At 38.3% G+C, this 17,306-nt stretch overlaps 1 protein-coding gene across 3 annotated transcripts; it reads left to right on the forward strand.

The window, feature by feature from the left end:
• The first annotated feature begins 414 nt into the window (after positions 1 to 414).
• Positions 415 to 16,697, forward strand: ocel1.2 (occludin/ELL domain containing 1 gene 2). 3 transcript variants are annotated; one of them, XM_031902205.1, is made up of 9 exons: positions 415 to 444; positions 2,487 to 2,526; positions 3,204 to 3,932; positions 4,024 to 4,185; positions 10,060 to 10,211; positions 10,710 to 10,877; positions 11,034 to 11,205; positions 11,343 to 11,384; positions 14,765 to 16,697. In XM_031902205.1, exons 3-9 carry the CDS (start codon positions 3,219 to 3,221, stop codon positions 14,864 to 14,866), a joined length of 1,512 nt encoding a protein of 503 aa, XP_031758065.1. In that variant the 5' UTR covers positions 415 to 444; positions 2,487 to 2,526; positions 3,204 to 3,218; the 3' UTR covers positions 14,867 to 16,697. The 3 variants fall into 3 exon arrangements, with proteins under 3 accessions (XP_031758065.1, XP_031758061.1, NP_001072761.1); NM_001079293.1 differs by lacking the exon at positions 415 to 444 and adding an exon at positions 2,018 to 2,094 and having other exon boundaries at positions 14,765 to 16,694; XM_031902201.1 differs by lacking the exons at positions 415 to 444; positions 2,487 to 2,526 and adding an exon at positions 1,729 to 2,094.
• Positions 16,698 to 17,306: the final 609 nt, after the last annotated feature.

A 17,306-nucleotide genomic window follows, 5' to 3' on the forward strand; every position in this document is an offset into this window, starting at 1 on the left:
TTATTATCAAAATTAAAACCAAGGACATATTTGTTCTCATGCAAATAATGTTCCTTCTAATTTTTTTGGTTGTGTACATGAAAATTATCTAAAAAAAAGTATGTGTGCAGAGAGGATGGTGGCTCCAAATAAGAATTAAATTATGTTTTTTTTTACACAAAATTCTCTGACTACACCACAATTTGTTGCATGGGCTGGCCTCAAAATGCAAATATGATAATGTGATGTTACATATTTTTGTACACATGTACACATTTTGTCTTTAATAACCCTGAGCAACCTATAGAATGTGGGCAGGGCTTTGCCTAAATGCTAAAACTGTAAAGCCTACAGGATGTAGAAAACAATGCAAAATTTTTCTAGGACACAAACAGGAAAATGAAAAATAAAACATTATTCAGATGGATGGAAGTGCAGACCAGAAACATCCAGAACCTATTAATGGTAAGAGTTAGAAAAACTTTAGCTTCATCTATTTCTTTATATTTTATAAATATTTCTATTTCTCTATTCTGTTTTTCGAAAGCGCTCACATACAGCGCACTGCTGGGCAATATACTTTTGAGACCTTTCTGACAAGTTTGAGTGATTTGTTAAACCTAAGACAAGAATGTTCAGCATTGCAGTTGTAAATGTTTTCCAGACTGTTTCCCTTATAGGGAGATACCACAAATGCAGTGTTTTAGTAATGTAGAAAATAAGGAACTGAGTATTTAGAACAGGTACAGGGCCTGTTATCCAGAATACTCAGGACCTGGGCTTTTGTGGATAAGGGGTCATTCTGTTATTTGGATCTTCATACTTTATATCTACTAAAAAATAATGTAAACAGGATTTAAATAGGATTGTTTTGCCACCAGTAAGGATTAATTATATCTTAGGTAGGATCAAGTACAATGTATTATTTTATTATTACAGAATAAAATAAAATCATTTTTAAAATGTGAATTATTTGATTAAAATTGAGTTTTTGGGAGATGTCCTTGCCCTATATAATGGGTTTCTGGATAACGGATCGCATACCTGAATTTGAAATAGAGATTGCTCTTTTAAGATTAGAGCCAGAACTAGGGGTAGGCAGAAGAGGCCCTAGCCTAGGGTGCATAGGTGGTGGGGTGCCAGCCATGTACCACTGCACCCATGTCTCCCCGCACACTAACTTGGGGGGAAGGGAGAGGGCTAGCTGGGCTGGCTGGGTTGCCTAGTTTTACTATATTGTAAATGGACTTATTTTAAGCATATTAAACTGGTTTTTAGTGTTTATATTTGTTGTATTCATATTATTAGCCTTCAATTTCTGCCTTTTGCCAGCATGCAAATGAAAATGCTATCTTGTCATCAGGGTTGCTTGGGGAATTAAGCTCCACCATCCTCATAGATGATTTAATCCAATGACTGAAAGCATCACAAAAAATGTAAAAAAAAGTCAAAAAGCACAAAAATAAACACCAAATGCAAATTGTCTTAGACTAAAACTACTTATATTATATTTTACTTTAAGGTAAAGTACCTATTTAGTATACAAAGACCTCCCTCATGCCCTCTTCTAAATATACAGCAGGGGGCTTTATCTGTTGCTTTTGCAACCTGCTAAGTCTTAACTGTGCCAGCTGCCCTGATAGGCAACCCTTGCACATTTGTTGTACTCTGTAAACCTAATAGCTAGGAGAGAGGTGGAGTCTGACGTCCTCCATGGGTAATAACATAACTTGCTGTAGGCTACTTTGTAATGCTAAACTGAAAATATATATTTCCCAATATAATTTGGTACTATATATTTCAGTCCCTAAAGCAGACAAACTTTCTGCTGGCAGAGAAAAAGTTAAAAAAATATTGACCAGGAAGCCCCTGTTGCAGTACACTGGGAACTGAACTGAACTTCTCAGTTGTAGCAGAGCCCTAAGGGGAGGATTTCACAGTGTGACTGTGGGCAGAGCTGGATTCTAATCATTAATCCCATGAACGCCATTCCTGGCCAACAAAGAAAGGTGGAAAAGTCAGAGGGAGGGAGGAAAGAGTAAAAACAGGCAGTCAGGGAGGGAGAGAAGACGGAAAGTGAGAGCAGAGTGGAAAAAAAGGACAAACATGTCACAGGTAAGTGGAGACTGAGTTTTTATGTAACAATCGACAGAATTAAAAAGTATGTGTAGTGTGTAAGCATGTAGACATGAGAGAGAAGCAGGTGCAGCTGGAGTAGGTGGATGTTTTTGGGAATAACAGGAAAGGGAACAGGATGGAGTGCAAAACACAAAAGGACAGCCAGAGGGGGAAGTAGTTTGAAGGACACAAACAAATGGTGGCACGGAGCAGAAAGAATATACTTTATAAGTAGCAAAACAAAAAAAACACAGTGGGACCGAGAAGTAAAAAGGACTTTGTAAGCATAAAGAGGCGGAGCATGTGAGAGCCAGTGTGAGAAAAGGGAGGGGGACATTGCCAGATAACAGAACATAATACTAAAACCTACAACATTTGTGTTTCATCAGAACCCAAACTGAATACTGAGACGGAAGGATGGTTTGACAGGTAGGTTGAGATTCCCTTAATTTCACTTACCCACTTGCAATTCAAGGGTGGAAAGAACCACAAAAAAAGAGAATATTGGAAATAGATTGGGTCAGTAATTCACCAAAACTGTGAAAAATTCTTTATAGAGTAGGAAGGGTGATGCATAGATACTGGAAATATACAGAAGGACCCATGAAATATTTAGTTCAGAGACACAGGTGAGGATCAGGTTCTACTGTTGGGGGGGGGCTAAAAGAGTAAGATGATATAATGGAGTCGAAGGGCATACTATGCTGTTTTTTTTCTCAAGTTGAATATTAATAAAAATAACTGCATATAGGATGAAAGTAGATATATTTGTAAAAGGTTGTTGTTGCCGCTCAGTGTATCTCTCATAAAAAAAAAAAAGTTAAAAGTGGAGAAAAGGAGCAGTGCAAGTGGTAGAATAAATGATAAGGAGAAAGCTGCAGTGAAAGAAACAAAGATATCAAAACCAAAGCAGGAGAGCAAATACTAGTTAGGGTGTGTGTTACAACAGTATGGAAAGGTACAGAAAGGTACAGAGAGATAAAGAATGAATGAAGAAAGAGAGAGAATTAGAGGTGAGTGAGAAGAGATTTGGTGTGAACAAAGAAAGGAGACAGAAAAGAAAAAATTATATAAGTGAATTTGCTAATTTTGTCTCTCTCCAACAGGGTCCATCAGCCACAATGTACAATCACAGCCGATATGGCAGCCCTCCAGTCTACAGCCCCCCAAGTGCTTATCATCATCAAAACAGCCATGCCCCAGGATCTTTTGCTTACCCCATCCAATCTCCCCATCCCAACTCATTCTACCAGGAGGATATACCTCCACAAAATTTCTACAAATGGAAATCACCTCCTGGGATAGTACGAATCCTACAGGGAACTATAGTTTTCCTCTGCGTGGCTATCTTTGCCTGTGTGGCTTCCACCTTGGCTTGGGAATATAACTACGGGGGGATGATGGGTACTATGGGAGGAATGGGGGGCTATTATGGAGGGTATGGTTATGGATATGGCTCTGGTTATGGATATGGCTCTGGTTATGGCTATGGGATGACTAATCCTCAAGCTGCAAGTGGCTTTATGATGGCCATGGCAGTGTTGACTTTTATTGCTAACCTTGGGCTGTTCATAGCAAGTGTATCCAAAACTAGTGGTTCCAGGTCACGAAAGTTCTTTATGATTATACTTGTGCTAAGTGCCGTTCTGGCCATACTGGACCTCATTGCCACGATTGTCTATGTAGTTGGGGTTAATCCACGGTCCCAGATGGGCGGCAGCTTATATTATAGTCAAATGATGATGATGTGTAACCAGATTTACTCTCCTGTATCTTCTGGAATAGGCTTTGCCAATCAGTATCTATATCACTACTGTATGGTGGATCCGCAGGAGGTGAGCCAATCTTATTAAAAATTCTGTTTAACATTTGTTTTATTTTTATGTCTTTGTACCATGTATTGATTCACTTTTATCTTCCCTTAAGGCCATTGCCATTGTCTGTGGGTTTATCATAGTCATTTTACTGTGTGTTACATCCTTCTTTGCTTCAAAGACAAGACGCAAGATCTGGCAATATGGACAACCAAACATTAACTGGGATAAACCTGTTACCTCTTTCCAGGAAGGGCCCAACGTAGAGGAGTGGGTAAGACATGAAATTAAAGGCACTCATGGCACCATATTCTCTCTAATACTATAATTCTATACAACAACATCTGTTGACATATAGCCTACAGAGACCTATGTTTATATGACATTCTTAGATGGGGGCCATTTACTAACGTCCAAATGTTTTTTTTCGATTCTGATTTTATAGTGTTAAAAGTCGCAGAAAAAAAGTTGTGAATTTTTCAAGATCTACTGTGTGACAAAACAGTTAAAAATACAAATCTAACAATTCAACAGCTATTACTTCATGTAGAAGGAGATCATGTAGAATTCAATGGCAGTTGCCTCTTCCCTTTCCTGGAAACTTTAGAGTTTTTCAGATTTTGACCCTGTTTTTTTTGTGTGACAATTTGAAAAAGTAGAGGTTTCAGTGCAACAAGTCAAAATATTCAGAAGTGACTTTTCTGCTACTTTTTTCCACACTGACTTTTACAGTTCAGTCTTTTTAGTAAATGTCAGACATTCATGGAAATATTTTTAATTTTTAAAAAGAAACAGTTTTAGTAAATCTGCCCCTAAGTGTGTTTTGTTAGAGTTTTTAAAAATCATGCTCTCTGTACTCATACCTGCCTGTGGTTCATTGTCCTTGAATTAATATTTGGAGTGTGTTGTGCATTAAGCTATTACAGTGTGTATATAAATGCTTCCCGCTAACCGCACAGTTCCCTGCCAATTTCTGTGCACAAGAAAAGAACAAAATCGCTAATATTATAAAGAAAGCTCTTATCATGTTTATACTGAAGATCTTCCCCATGCTGTAGTGTTGAGTGGTACATTTAAAATTAAATGGTACATGAGATACACATTTTGCTTTGAACATGTGACACTAAGCATGAAAGAAAATAAATATCCTGTTTATAAAGTTTTGGATTAAATTTAAATATTGACAGAGCATATTCTGTATGGGGAACCTTATTTATTTTCATATTTGTTTTGATGAGGTAAACTCATATAGACACTGCAATGAAATAGTCTGGAACAAAACAAATAGAACAAGGAACAAGACAAAATTTCAGTGTATATGAGAAATAATTTGTTGGCTTCAGTTGTAGGGAGGAATTGGGGTTTCCTATAAGTAGAAAGCAAATAAATCACCTATATTTAGCTGGGTGGGGTAAAACAAATGGCGTATTTTCTTGTATATATGGTATGGTATATTTGATCGTCTTTGTGTACTCACCAAGATAAATAGCCCCTTATAATTTATTTACATTTAACAGCATATAAAGCATATGATGAGGAGAGAATATTATTACGTGCAGAAGTGAAGAGACAGCAGTAGCTCCAGTGACCTAACCCATACAAGCAGGGCCGGATTTCTATCCTGGGCGCCCCGAGGCCGCCCCTGTGGGTGTCCCCCCGTGCGCATGCATGAACGCGCCCCCCAGTGCGCATGCGCAACGCGCCATCTCCCCATTGCGCTTGCGCGAACGCTCCTTTAAACTCCCATACGGAGCAGTGGGGAGAGGTCCCGACTGCTCCGTATGGGAGCCAAATTTTAAAACTTTCCTTGCGGCGGGGCAGCATGCCGCCCCTAAACTTTTGCCGCCCTAGGCCCGGGCCTTTGTGGCCTCTCCACAAATCCGGGCCTGCATACAAGTAGACTATAAAGAAAAAAATATATGTGCTTGTGTGAGGACAGAATAAGATATAGGAGGAGACTCAGGAAAAGCAAGGGACTTCTGTTTACCATTTATATGTACCTGTCTAGATTACACAAGAGAGTAAAAAAAATCCACCCACTTTCTATTCATTCATTTGGGATTTTAAAATGCGTCTTTATCAATGGGTGAAAGTTAGAGTTCACTTTTTGATAAATAGACAACTACGAATCCCATAGGAATGAATAGAAAGTGCGTGAGTTTTTCTGTAGTGAGCTCTAATCTCACACTCTGGTAAATGCGCCCCATAAAGTTTAACTTGTTTGGCCAGGTTACAAAAGGAGATTTGTTTTTGTCTAAATTGACTACCCAAAGTGTGGGCTATATTGGGATGATCAGAGTGTTTTGGTCCTCAGATGACACATTGGGGTCACACTTTGTAGAAGTGTCATCTGGTAATTACACCTATCCCTCAAAGTGTTTCTCATCAGAAAGGATTTTCTGCACAACCAGACTGATATCTTAATGAACTCCAATCAGATCTGTTAGTAAGGGCCAACAGACAAGGGAAAGAAAAGTTGTCTGTATTGTACTTTTATTGTATCCACTGAAAAGGTGAGTTAAATTAATAATATGTTACTGGCTAATATTAATTCTGAAAAAAAAATTTCTCTTCTTCACGTTGTGTTGCCTAATAATGGGCCAAAGTTATTTCACTTTAAATAGCATTTCTATTTTCTCTATTCATTAAAATAAAAGTGCACACTGTTTGTGACATAGTCATGGCAAGTTTCCAGCTGTAATACAATCATAAAGCATTACTATTGCGAAACAAATGGTGAAACTGTTGGATAGGTATTTTTGTGAAACTCAAATATTTCAAAAGCAAAACACAGCCGTTTCACTCATCTCTAAGCTGTAGTGCTATGAGTTTTTACTGTAGTATGTTATAAAATAGCTGATTCTTAGAAACCTTTCAACTGTTTTTCATTATTTATTTCTTATAGTTTTTTCATTATTTGCCTTTTTCGTCTGACTCTGTGACACTTCTATTTCATTATTACTATTTCTTATAACTTATCTTTCTGTTCAGCCCCTCTTCCAGTCTATTATTTTACCACTGCCTTGTAGCTAGCGTTTAGCAACAGATAAACGCTGAAATTCCAAACTGGAGAGCTGCTGAACAAAAAGCTGAATAATTAAAAAAACACAGACACTAAAAATTAATTTTAAGATGAATAACCACTAACCAGAGTGTATCCTTCACTTTCTCCAAATAATTCCCCTATTTGTGTCTCATACACAAAAATACCTAAACTCAACCTCTCTTTCTCTCTGGCTCTTTGACATATACACACAGACTCCCTCCCTCTGTTTACTTCTCTCGCTCAGGTACTCTCTCTTTTTCTCTTACATACACACACACACATGTACATTTCCATAGATGATAATCTGAATATGTGACATCTTTAAAGGTGAAAACACATGGAGCTACACCTTATACCTATACACCTTAAGATCTGCTTGCTTGGCGACATCACCAACGGGTGGGCGATATCAGGAGAATCAAGGCTAATTTGGCCAGATATTGGTCAGACAGGCCCGTCGGTAGTGCTCATACACGGGCCAATTAGCTGCCGAATTGGTCTAAGGGACCTTTACTCTGTGTGTCTTCATCCTAACACTCAAGTATGAAGGCCAATGAAAGTAAGGCAGTAAGCATAAGCAGTTACTTCAGAAGGGTGTAGTAAATTACTATTCCAAAAGGTTGTGTGCAGGCAAAAAGTACATTTTCCACAAAGCTAAGAATTTGTACAGATTTTGAACGTCTCATTTCAGAGCATGCTTTGGAAGTAGCTGGGATTTAATGTAAATAACAAAGTCTAATTTATTGTATGGCAGTGGTACACATGAAATTGCATGCAGTACACATGAATGGTTGGTATTTTTGCGGTAAGCGCATGGGTGTGAAGAAGTGTACGCAGGTGCTCTGATCTCTGTATTGCTGCCAAAGCAACTGTTTGTGAATATTTGCTCACTGATACGGCCGGTTTCTGTCTGGTGACTTATTAACATACTTCCCAATGGTATCGGCGAACACACACCTCACTCTCATATCAATGTAGGAGGGTGTAACCTTCCCCGTACCACAGGCAGGCTAAGATTGGGCAAGTATAGGTTCTCTCTTTCCATGATTCATATGCCTCCATCTTTCTTCCTTTTTTGTGCTCCTTATCCTCCCTTATGGTGAAAAATGTTGCTTTCATAGAAAAAACATTTTGAGTTGTGCCAGTTTGTTTGCACTTCACACACATAAGTGAATGTCACCGTGGCCTTTGTTTTATTTATTTATTGAAGGCTCAGTTTAGAATTTTTAAGTCTGCTGCTGTATGTATATTTTTACATTTCTTTACTTCCTACTGACCTCCAGTCTAATTTCTCTTCCAACAGCACTCACTCTCTCTTTGAGCATTGTATGTGATGAGGTGTTACAAAAGACACCAATATAAATATTTAACAAAGGCTTTTATATGGATGTAGTCAATTATCTGAGCATAACTAAATGAACAGTGAAAGGAAAGACTGAGCAGCATTCTATTTCTGAATCCTGTGAGGAAGCACAGATGATTGTATCCAGTGTATGAATTTGTGTATGCATGCGTGTGCACATATCTGTTTGAAAGCATACATTGTCTGTTATTCCTTCAAATATATTTATAAAAGTATACAGATTAAATTAAAGAAATGAGGTCTGGTAGAAGAGAGGTGCAACTGCCTCCAGGTGTGATCAGACTGACAGCTGAGGATTTGCTAAATGGGTTGTTTGGTTCTGTTTGGGAATAGATGTTCCAGGGAGGCAAACAGACCTGCTTTTAGGGATGAATCTTTTATGAGTAGTCTTGCTTATAACAGAAATCTGCTCATCATTTTGTTTTACAACCTAATATGTAGAATATGTTGCATGTAAAACAATGTTATAGGATCAGGAAGTCAAAGAAATACTAAATGTATAAAATGATATAGTCGCACCAGTTTATGTTTACTATTTGTACATTTTAGGTTAAAAAAAAGGTTGTGTCAGTCTTTTGTTATAAAGCTGCAAGGCTATGATTGAAAATATGTAATAAAAATATTGGGCATGCTTACATAGCAGTGGCATAACAGCCCGGTGCATCAGAAGATTCTCTGACCTGAAATGATAACATTTTTTGTGCATTTACCCATGAATAAAATTAGTTTTTTTAGTTTTCTACACTGCATTCCTGGAAGGTTCTAGCAAAAAAATGCATGTGATTATAGAGATTTTTGTACATCTTTTCATTTTCAGACCTCTTGTGGTGGAGGGCTGTTACCCCCATGGAACTTTATGCCTGATGAGACTATAATTGTTCATCCAGTGCCAGGCAAAAAGCACAGGACAAGGGAGCTCTGTGTTTAATGTCTGCCTAAGCAAGAGTTAAATGTAAGGTTCCTGAGCACCTTGCCTCCCTTGATGCTCCTTCTTGCACTTCATAAATTCCATTACCATTAAAATAACCTAACTTCTTGAACTTCAAAGCTGAATGTATACAGAAAGAAAGAGTATTACAATAAGTGCTCCCAACCCAGTTTAAGAGGGATCCCTTGTCACCAATCAAAATGCAGTATGAGCTATAGTCAAACATGAACTTTTTTTAGGTTTATACATTTTTTGCACCTTGCCTATAAATGTACTGAGTGTATTAATGCAGTGGTGATACTGTCCGTAGATTGTGTATATTAAGATAGCAGTTTATATTGACTTGCCATTGCTCAGGGCAGACAACAAAACCATCCAGGGCTCTGCCATGCCTGAGGCTTTAAATGCACATAAACTATTTCTAACAATGCTGTTATGAACTATTTTAATGGCTTTAAAAAACTTCTTGTGTATTCAGAGGGAAGTGTATTTGTTGTCATAGTAGTAAAATGTCATGAATGTAGCACAATGTTCCTGTAATCCCGTTATTTCTGTGACATTTTAATGACTTAGATTAGATTATCGCAAGGTAGTAAAATATTTATTACTTCGTCTATCCATGCTACTGATGTAGTCCCTGACTGGTTAAAAGCAAATACAGTAATGAATAGTACCATGTTTCATTATAATGTAATCAAAAAGGAAATACTAGCAATATGTATTACTCAAGCAGTGAAGTAGTTATAACAATGGGCATGGTATCAGTGCTGCAAATACTTTCTGACTACACTAATCTGCCTCTCACCCACAGGTAAAGAATGTTCCAGATGGTGCCCCAGATGACACAGCCACTCTAATTTATTCTGAGAAACCCCAAAGTCCAGTAAAGGCTTTGAGCAATAACAGTATCTACAAACCACCAGAAGACAGTTTTGAGGCAAGAGAATCACCTCCAATGAGCAGGTACAAAGTCCAGGTAGTGATCCCCATTCACTACAAGTCAGGGAGTAATGTCCTAAGATCTAAGACTCATGAAATGATCTCTTAAGTCTTAACTACTAATGCTCAGGGAGTATTCTCTTAAGATCTGGCTACTATGAAGTGCTCCCCTAAATTGTTTTAAAGGGAGCTGTCATCACAGACTTTACTGCAATAGATAGGATAACCTTGTGTAATCTGTAGCCTTTCTTGTATCAAAAAATATTCCAAATGTTCCAAAATGTTTTATTGTCAGCAATTTCAAGTCCTCAGTTGCACAAACATTATAAAAAAAAAAACATATATTTATATTTTATTAATTTTGCCATAAACAGACAGTGAAGCAGCATAGTGCTCACTGTAAACACAGGTATTAATTGCCCTAACTTAAGGTATTTAAAGAGACATTAGATGAAACACAGATCAGCTTATTTCTAGCATGATTCTGCCAATAATAGCATTAATGAGCTATGTTGATTGCAGCTCTCCTGTGTCAGACAGTGAGCCCCAGGAGCAGAGCAGAAGCAGACCTCCAGTCCGCAGGGGCAGGAGAAGGAGGCGAAACCCAGAGCTGGATGAATCTCAGTACGAGACAGACTATACTACAGCTGTGGAATCTGGTGATGACAGAGATCTTGGAGAGTGGGACAGGTAAAGCTGCAGTTTGTTAGGTGGATTATAACAGGACCAGAACAGTAGTTGTATGGGAGGTAGTTACTATAGGGTAAATGGACAAAATCGAGAAAAAAACAACTATTAATATTCATCAGTATTCTGAAATAACTATGTTTCTCTCACTGCTTTCAGTCTGTACCCTCCAATTGAGTCAGACAGTCAACGCCAGGAATATAAAAGAGAATTTGACTCTGATTTGCGTAGATACAAAGTGATGTGCGCGGAAATGGATGATATCAACAATCAGTTGCAGCAGCTCAGCAAACAGCTGGATGGGCTCACAGAGGGCACCACACAGTACCAGGTACCACCCGGCCCCCCCAATTCCCCCCCGGCACTTATACTCCTTCCCAAATGCTCTCTCTCTTGCTCTGTATTCTTGGTGCCTCTACTATCAAAGAATATGCTGGCTTTCTGGCAGTAATATTACATTTTTTACAGGGGGTTGCTGAGGAGTACAACAGACTGAAGGATCTTAAAAGAGTAAGTTATTTGTGATTTAAAAGGCCTTTTTTACTTCTTAACTCTGGAATCAGCCAGCACTATATAAAAAAAAGAATATAGAAAAATAATAATGGTTCAAGTTCCCCAACAGACTATATTAGGGACCTAGATTATGTCAATTTGATGAAGTGTTTCACTTGTGTAAAGTTTATTGTCTGCTGTGTTACCTGTAGCACCATTTCTTGGAACATTGCTGAGCAGTTAGCAACCCTAGGATTCCAGGTCTACGAAGCAACATGCTTAACCACCATAAAACTTTTCTTAATATAGGTGCTCAATTGCATCAATGCAGTTACCACTAGCAACTACAACTAGTATCTAGCCCAGGAAAACGAATTAAGGCAAATGTCCTAAAGTGCAAGGCGCACCTTGGGGCAGGGTCGGACTCAGCTAGCAGGGCTCCAGGAAAAACCCTTATCGTAGTCTTAGAGTTTTTTGAAACTATGATTGTTAATAGTTAAAAAAAATCATGAAAAAAAAAGGTGCAGAAATTGTTGCACCTATTAAAGTGTCAAAAAAATTCTAAAATCACGAAGCAAAGAAGATCTTCTAGTTGTTAAAAGGACACCTGCCATTGACTTCAACATGATCTTGACATCTTTTAGAAGGCATATTTTTTCATTTGGATATGTCACAGTTTTGTTGCATAATAAATGGTAAAAATTATTAGAGCCATATGTAGTAAATCAGTCATTAGATATTTTTTATGGTCTCAGGCTCTTGTTGAGTTTGGTGCATTTGTTCCTGAAGGGGACAAACCAACAGGAGATTCAGATCAGGAGATTAGGGCAGATCAATAAAGGCTATAATTTATCTTGCTAACTGCAAAAATACCCCAGTTTAAAGAAAAACTAAACCCTAAAAACAAATATTGCTTATACAGTATGCTGAACTTAATGCACAAGCCTAACGTTTCAGCATCTCTATAACGATAGTGATCCAAGTTGTGCTCAGGGGGTCATCTTGGTTTTTGAGTATCAGTGATACACATGCTCAGCGTGCTCTGGGCAGCTGCTGAGTAGCTAAGCTTAGGGGTTGTTGTAAATCATTAACGGAAAATGAGGTTTGTCTGTCATATAAGTTGATGCTACATGGCTTATTATTAAAGGGGAACTCTGGCTTCTGAATCAAACATGTTGGTACCACCAAACATGGTGGTAAAGAGCACCAAATCATTATAGGGTTCATGTGCATCCGCAAGAGCAGTGAGCAAAGTACAATTTCAGGTGCAGTTGTGGTCCCCACATTTTGCTGACAGTTTGTTACATTTAAAATTACTTTTATTAAAGGTACTTGCTTGGCCCTGCTCAGTCCCTCCTGTGCTGCTGTGCCTATTGGTGCAGGAGAACACTGAAGCTACTGCCACCTTAGGTCTAGGTGGTAGCTCCAAGGTTCCCTCAGTACCCTGCATCAATTGATGCAGTTCACCTGCACCAAAAGAATAGGGTGCACACATCACTTGCACACCAAACACAGGAAATTACACCAGGGAGATAAAAATATTCACTGCACCTGTGCCTGATTTGCCATGAAGTACATGAGCAATTGTGTATTGGCTAATTGGACACAATTGTGGTAGGCACAGCGCAATTGCACCAAAAGCATCTCAAACTGCAGTGATGCAAGAATTCTGAGAACAAACACTGCAGTTTGAGATGCTTTTCGTGCAATTGCGCTGTGCCTACCGCAAAATATATGTAACTCGCTGTCAGCAAAATGTGGGGACCACAACTGCACTTGTGGATACACATGATCTCTAATGTATAGCATTTCTAGCCTAATTCTTTGTAAAACTTTAGATCTCCTCTAACAATAAATACTGTATAAAAGACCTGTGATCTCTTTAGCAAAGGTAGCCATTGGTTAGTGATGAAAATAAATCTCTGTCTCTGTAAATTGATTTAACACCTGATTACCTTTTCTGCAATATCATTTTAACCTCTGGACCAGTCTGTCAATTATTTACACATACTTTTTTCCAGCTTTGATGTGCAGTCTATACTGTCATTAATATACAGCAGTTGCTATTTACATCAGTTTAGACAACCCCAAGGACAGTGCATATAATATAAAAGTGCACAGAATTTTGTACTTTTATCCCTATCGTTCTCAGCCAACCAGTAATCAGGTGCAAAGGTAAAAGGTTTCTTTTTTGTAATAAAGCAAAATAACCTATTATAATGTAAGATGTAGTCCTAGGCTAATGTCAGACCAGGCGAAAAACACCTGAAAAACACTTGCATAAAATACCGCCACATGCCTCCTACCGGTGCGTGCACCCGAATGAATGAGATACGCTCAGGCACAGGCACATGTAGCCAAAATACGCATTAAAACGCAAGACTTTGCAAAAAAAAAAGTACAAAAGTAAATTTTTGTACTGTCTACAATTTGGAAAAATTAAGTTGCATGAATATATGATCCTCTTCAGTACTGTGGAATGTCATCCTAAATCCAGGCCTGCCCCTTCAAATCATAGGACCCCATACTACTTAATTGGCAGGGCCATCCTCTCTAATAGCCTATTAATCCCCAGGGTGGGTGAGCCCTTCCAACAAAGTAGTATGCCAACTTTAATCTGGGTTAAGAAACTCTGCTCTAAACTGTTACAAACAATTACTCAGAAATCAGAACAGCTGTTCTGTACAGACATTAGCAGTCATGCTCAGTAGGGGCTTAATATGCCCCTTTAAAGAAATGTTAGCAACCTATGTACTAAGTATACAGAGAGACAGGGACCAAAAGAGGAAACTAATACAGGGACCAAAAGAGAAAAAAAAAATAAAAAAGCATTTTAAAAAGTAATTATTTATGGTGTGCTTAAAGGTGAAGTACCATTTTAATATACAGAACACAGACCTAAAAGAAACTGTTCAAGTGAAAAAGGGATAAGTTCCCGAAACATGTTGTGATATGCACCAATTAAAGGTGAATTGCAGAATGAAGTACTGCGGTTTCTGGGTTGTTTCTAAATCTCATTGTACTATTGTTATCACACTGTGGATGGTGTGTGTTGAAACAGAGGAAAATTCTTGGAAACCCTAAGGTGGCCATGCACAAAGCCTGATAAAAGCTGTAGCTCATTGACCCATGTATGGGGCCCTCAGATAGGCCTGCCCGACCGATATCTGGGCAAAAATCGGTCAAATGACAAACCCAATGCTGTGATACAGGCCATCAGGATAAGAAACACATCATATGAACATGAGAGGTAACAGAATTCAATGGGATTATAGGACACTGCTTGCAAAAGCTTACAGTCTAAAAAGTTGTCTCTTTAACAAGAACATTAATGTAATGGAGGGCTGTGTCACTTGCTAACCGATTGATTTATCCAAACTTTGAATTTATTTTTCTAGACCCCTGATTATCAAACCAAGAAAATGGAGACAAAACAACTTCGCAACAAGCTGTTTCACATAAAAAGGATGGTGAATGATTATGACAAGTCAAAGGGTTAGGTTAAGTAGACCAACAGGCACCCACAAGAGGGCAGTACGGTATATATGGACTATACAGCATGGACTGCATATTTCAACTCTTCAACTTATTTTCACTGTCTCACATATTAATGTGCGGGCTTCTTTCTTGAACAAAATTATATTTTTTACAGGAATGACTAAGAATGCTCAGATCTTGTACAATAGCAGTCATGATTGTGTTTAGTTTAATATGGCTGGTTGTAGCATTTTCTATTTACATTGCCCTTTTAAGATTGTAAAGAACTTTTTTTATGTTGCTAAACCCCTTTCTGCCTGATTGGTACAGGCTAATAATTTCCCAAACCTCACAATGCAGCAAAAAACTAATTTTCATGCCAGGCGCCAAAATTAGGGACAACATTTTCTGCAGCATCAAAAATGCACATGAAACTAACTTGATACTCCATGCTTTAATCCATCATTGATTTTGCTGCCTCGTTTATGGTTGTGATCAGACCTATGCTTTATCTGGATGCTGACCAGGCCCTTTAACCAATGACACATAAAAATAAGGAATTGAACTTCTACTAAAGTGAGGTGCATATACCATGTATTCCATCTCTGACCATTGTTGCATTAAATTGGAAGAAGTTAAAGCATGTGGATGTTTGATGGATGGCAGAATGTATAAACACAGGGGAGCAGATGGGATAGGCTAGAGACAGGGCCCCCATTTCCTATTGTACTAGTGTATATGTGTGTCATTTTTTATGTCGGCCTGCTATATATGAAAGTAATAAAAAGTGGCTTAATAGTTGTTTTCTTGGTGGAAAGGAATGTGAAAAGTAGAAGAGGACTCGTGACAGGTATTTTGAGAGGGAAAAAGCTTTTGAGAAATACTAAATAAAGCTATAGAAAGTGAATAATGAAGAACAGTTGCTAATAAGTTATTATATGATTAATCTCCAGAAGTCATTGTTGACTAAACTGAAATTAATACAAGCAACTCAGCTACAGACAAAGACCTAAACTAATATGTAAACAAAAGAATGCTAACACAGACTTGCACACGAAAGTGTTAACTGCCAGGGCGAACTAACCTTTGTCATTAAAAGCTAAAAAGGTAACCACAGCAGAAAAACTCTGGGACCTCGTGAATGCAGTCATTCCCATACTCCCCCTACTGGGGAATGACTGCATATATATATGCTAAGCTATACCCTATAAAACCAACATTTGAAAATGTACAACAATAAACTGGCAGAACATCCACTGTGCCCTTTCAAGTCTATGTAGAGTTGCAATCAGTGGTACTACGACACAGCAAACCCCACAACTACAGGCAGAAGGTGGCAGGTATGTTTACACCTTTTCCAGAATAAAATAAATACTGGCCTTTCTATATTGTCATATTTCACAATTGTTACCAGCTAGGCTGGAATTATTCTAGACAGGTGGTAACCCTAGGGATGGGGGGGATTAGACTGGTGCATGGTTGTTCTTCTCCCCACCCACCTGTACCTATTCCATTTTTCCCCCTGCTGCAAACAATGAGGAAACTGTGTGTAGGGAGACATCCAGAAAAGTAATAAGATGGGCGAAAGAATGTTTGTGCCAGGCCCCTGAAGATTTTTTTAAAGGGGATGTGGCCCTTACAAATTTTACCACTGGTTGCAATAGCAGCTTTTCGGCCAGGTAGTTGTCACCCGCAGGGGTGAAAGCAATGAGGTAAAAGCAGAATCTGAGGTTATGACTATACAGAGCCCTGTGATATGAAGATATTTGCACTTACTTAAGAGAAGTTGTTGTAAGCTCATTTGGCCTTTGCTGTCATCAACATTATATGAATAAAATCTATGTTCTAAAGGTATATTTTCTGTGCATTGCTTTAAAAAAAATCTCATGTTTGGTCAGCCTCACACCTTACATCCTAATAATTTATAGTCCTTCTGATATTTGCCTATGAGCACCACACTATGTTAAGATATAGGTCACATGCTATATAAAGAATCATGCTGATTAAGCATTTTACAGAACTGGTTTTACGGGATTAATGGCTTGTGCATGTTATATACAATACATATATGTTTTGAGCAAGGGACTATAAGAAAAGGCCTTTTTCCCCGAGAGATATGGGAGATAGAAGCTGCAGGGAAGCTAGAAATACAGTTTCTCCTACAGTCTTGCTGAGTGCTGGAGTTGGGATGTTTAAGAAAAAACTCCTTTCGGATGGGAGGATCAAATCTGAAAAGCAACGGATGCAAGGGTGGAACATGTAATGGGGAACATATGTCAAACATTTGTGCTGTGATACCAACATATCACTCTGTATATGAACCAAAGCTGGAATTAGATGTTTTGGCACCAAAAGCAAGCCAGGTATTGGCCACCCCCTGGTGCATGTTAAATATCTGTTGGAAAAAAAATTGTTTTGTAGCTTTTTCAGTCTCGGCTTTCTCTGGTTATTTAATGTTTTATA

This window comes from Xenopus tropicalis, chromosome 1 (assembly GCF_000004195.4).
Source record: "Xenopus tropicalis strain Nigerian chromosome 1, UCB_Xtro_10.0, whole genome shotgun sequence".
Taxonomy (NCBI): Eukaryota; Metazoa; Chordata; class Amphibia; order Anura; family Pipidae; genus Xenopus; species Xenopus tropicalis.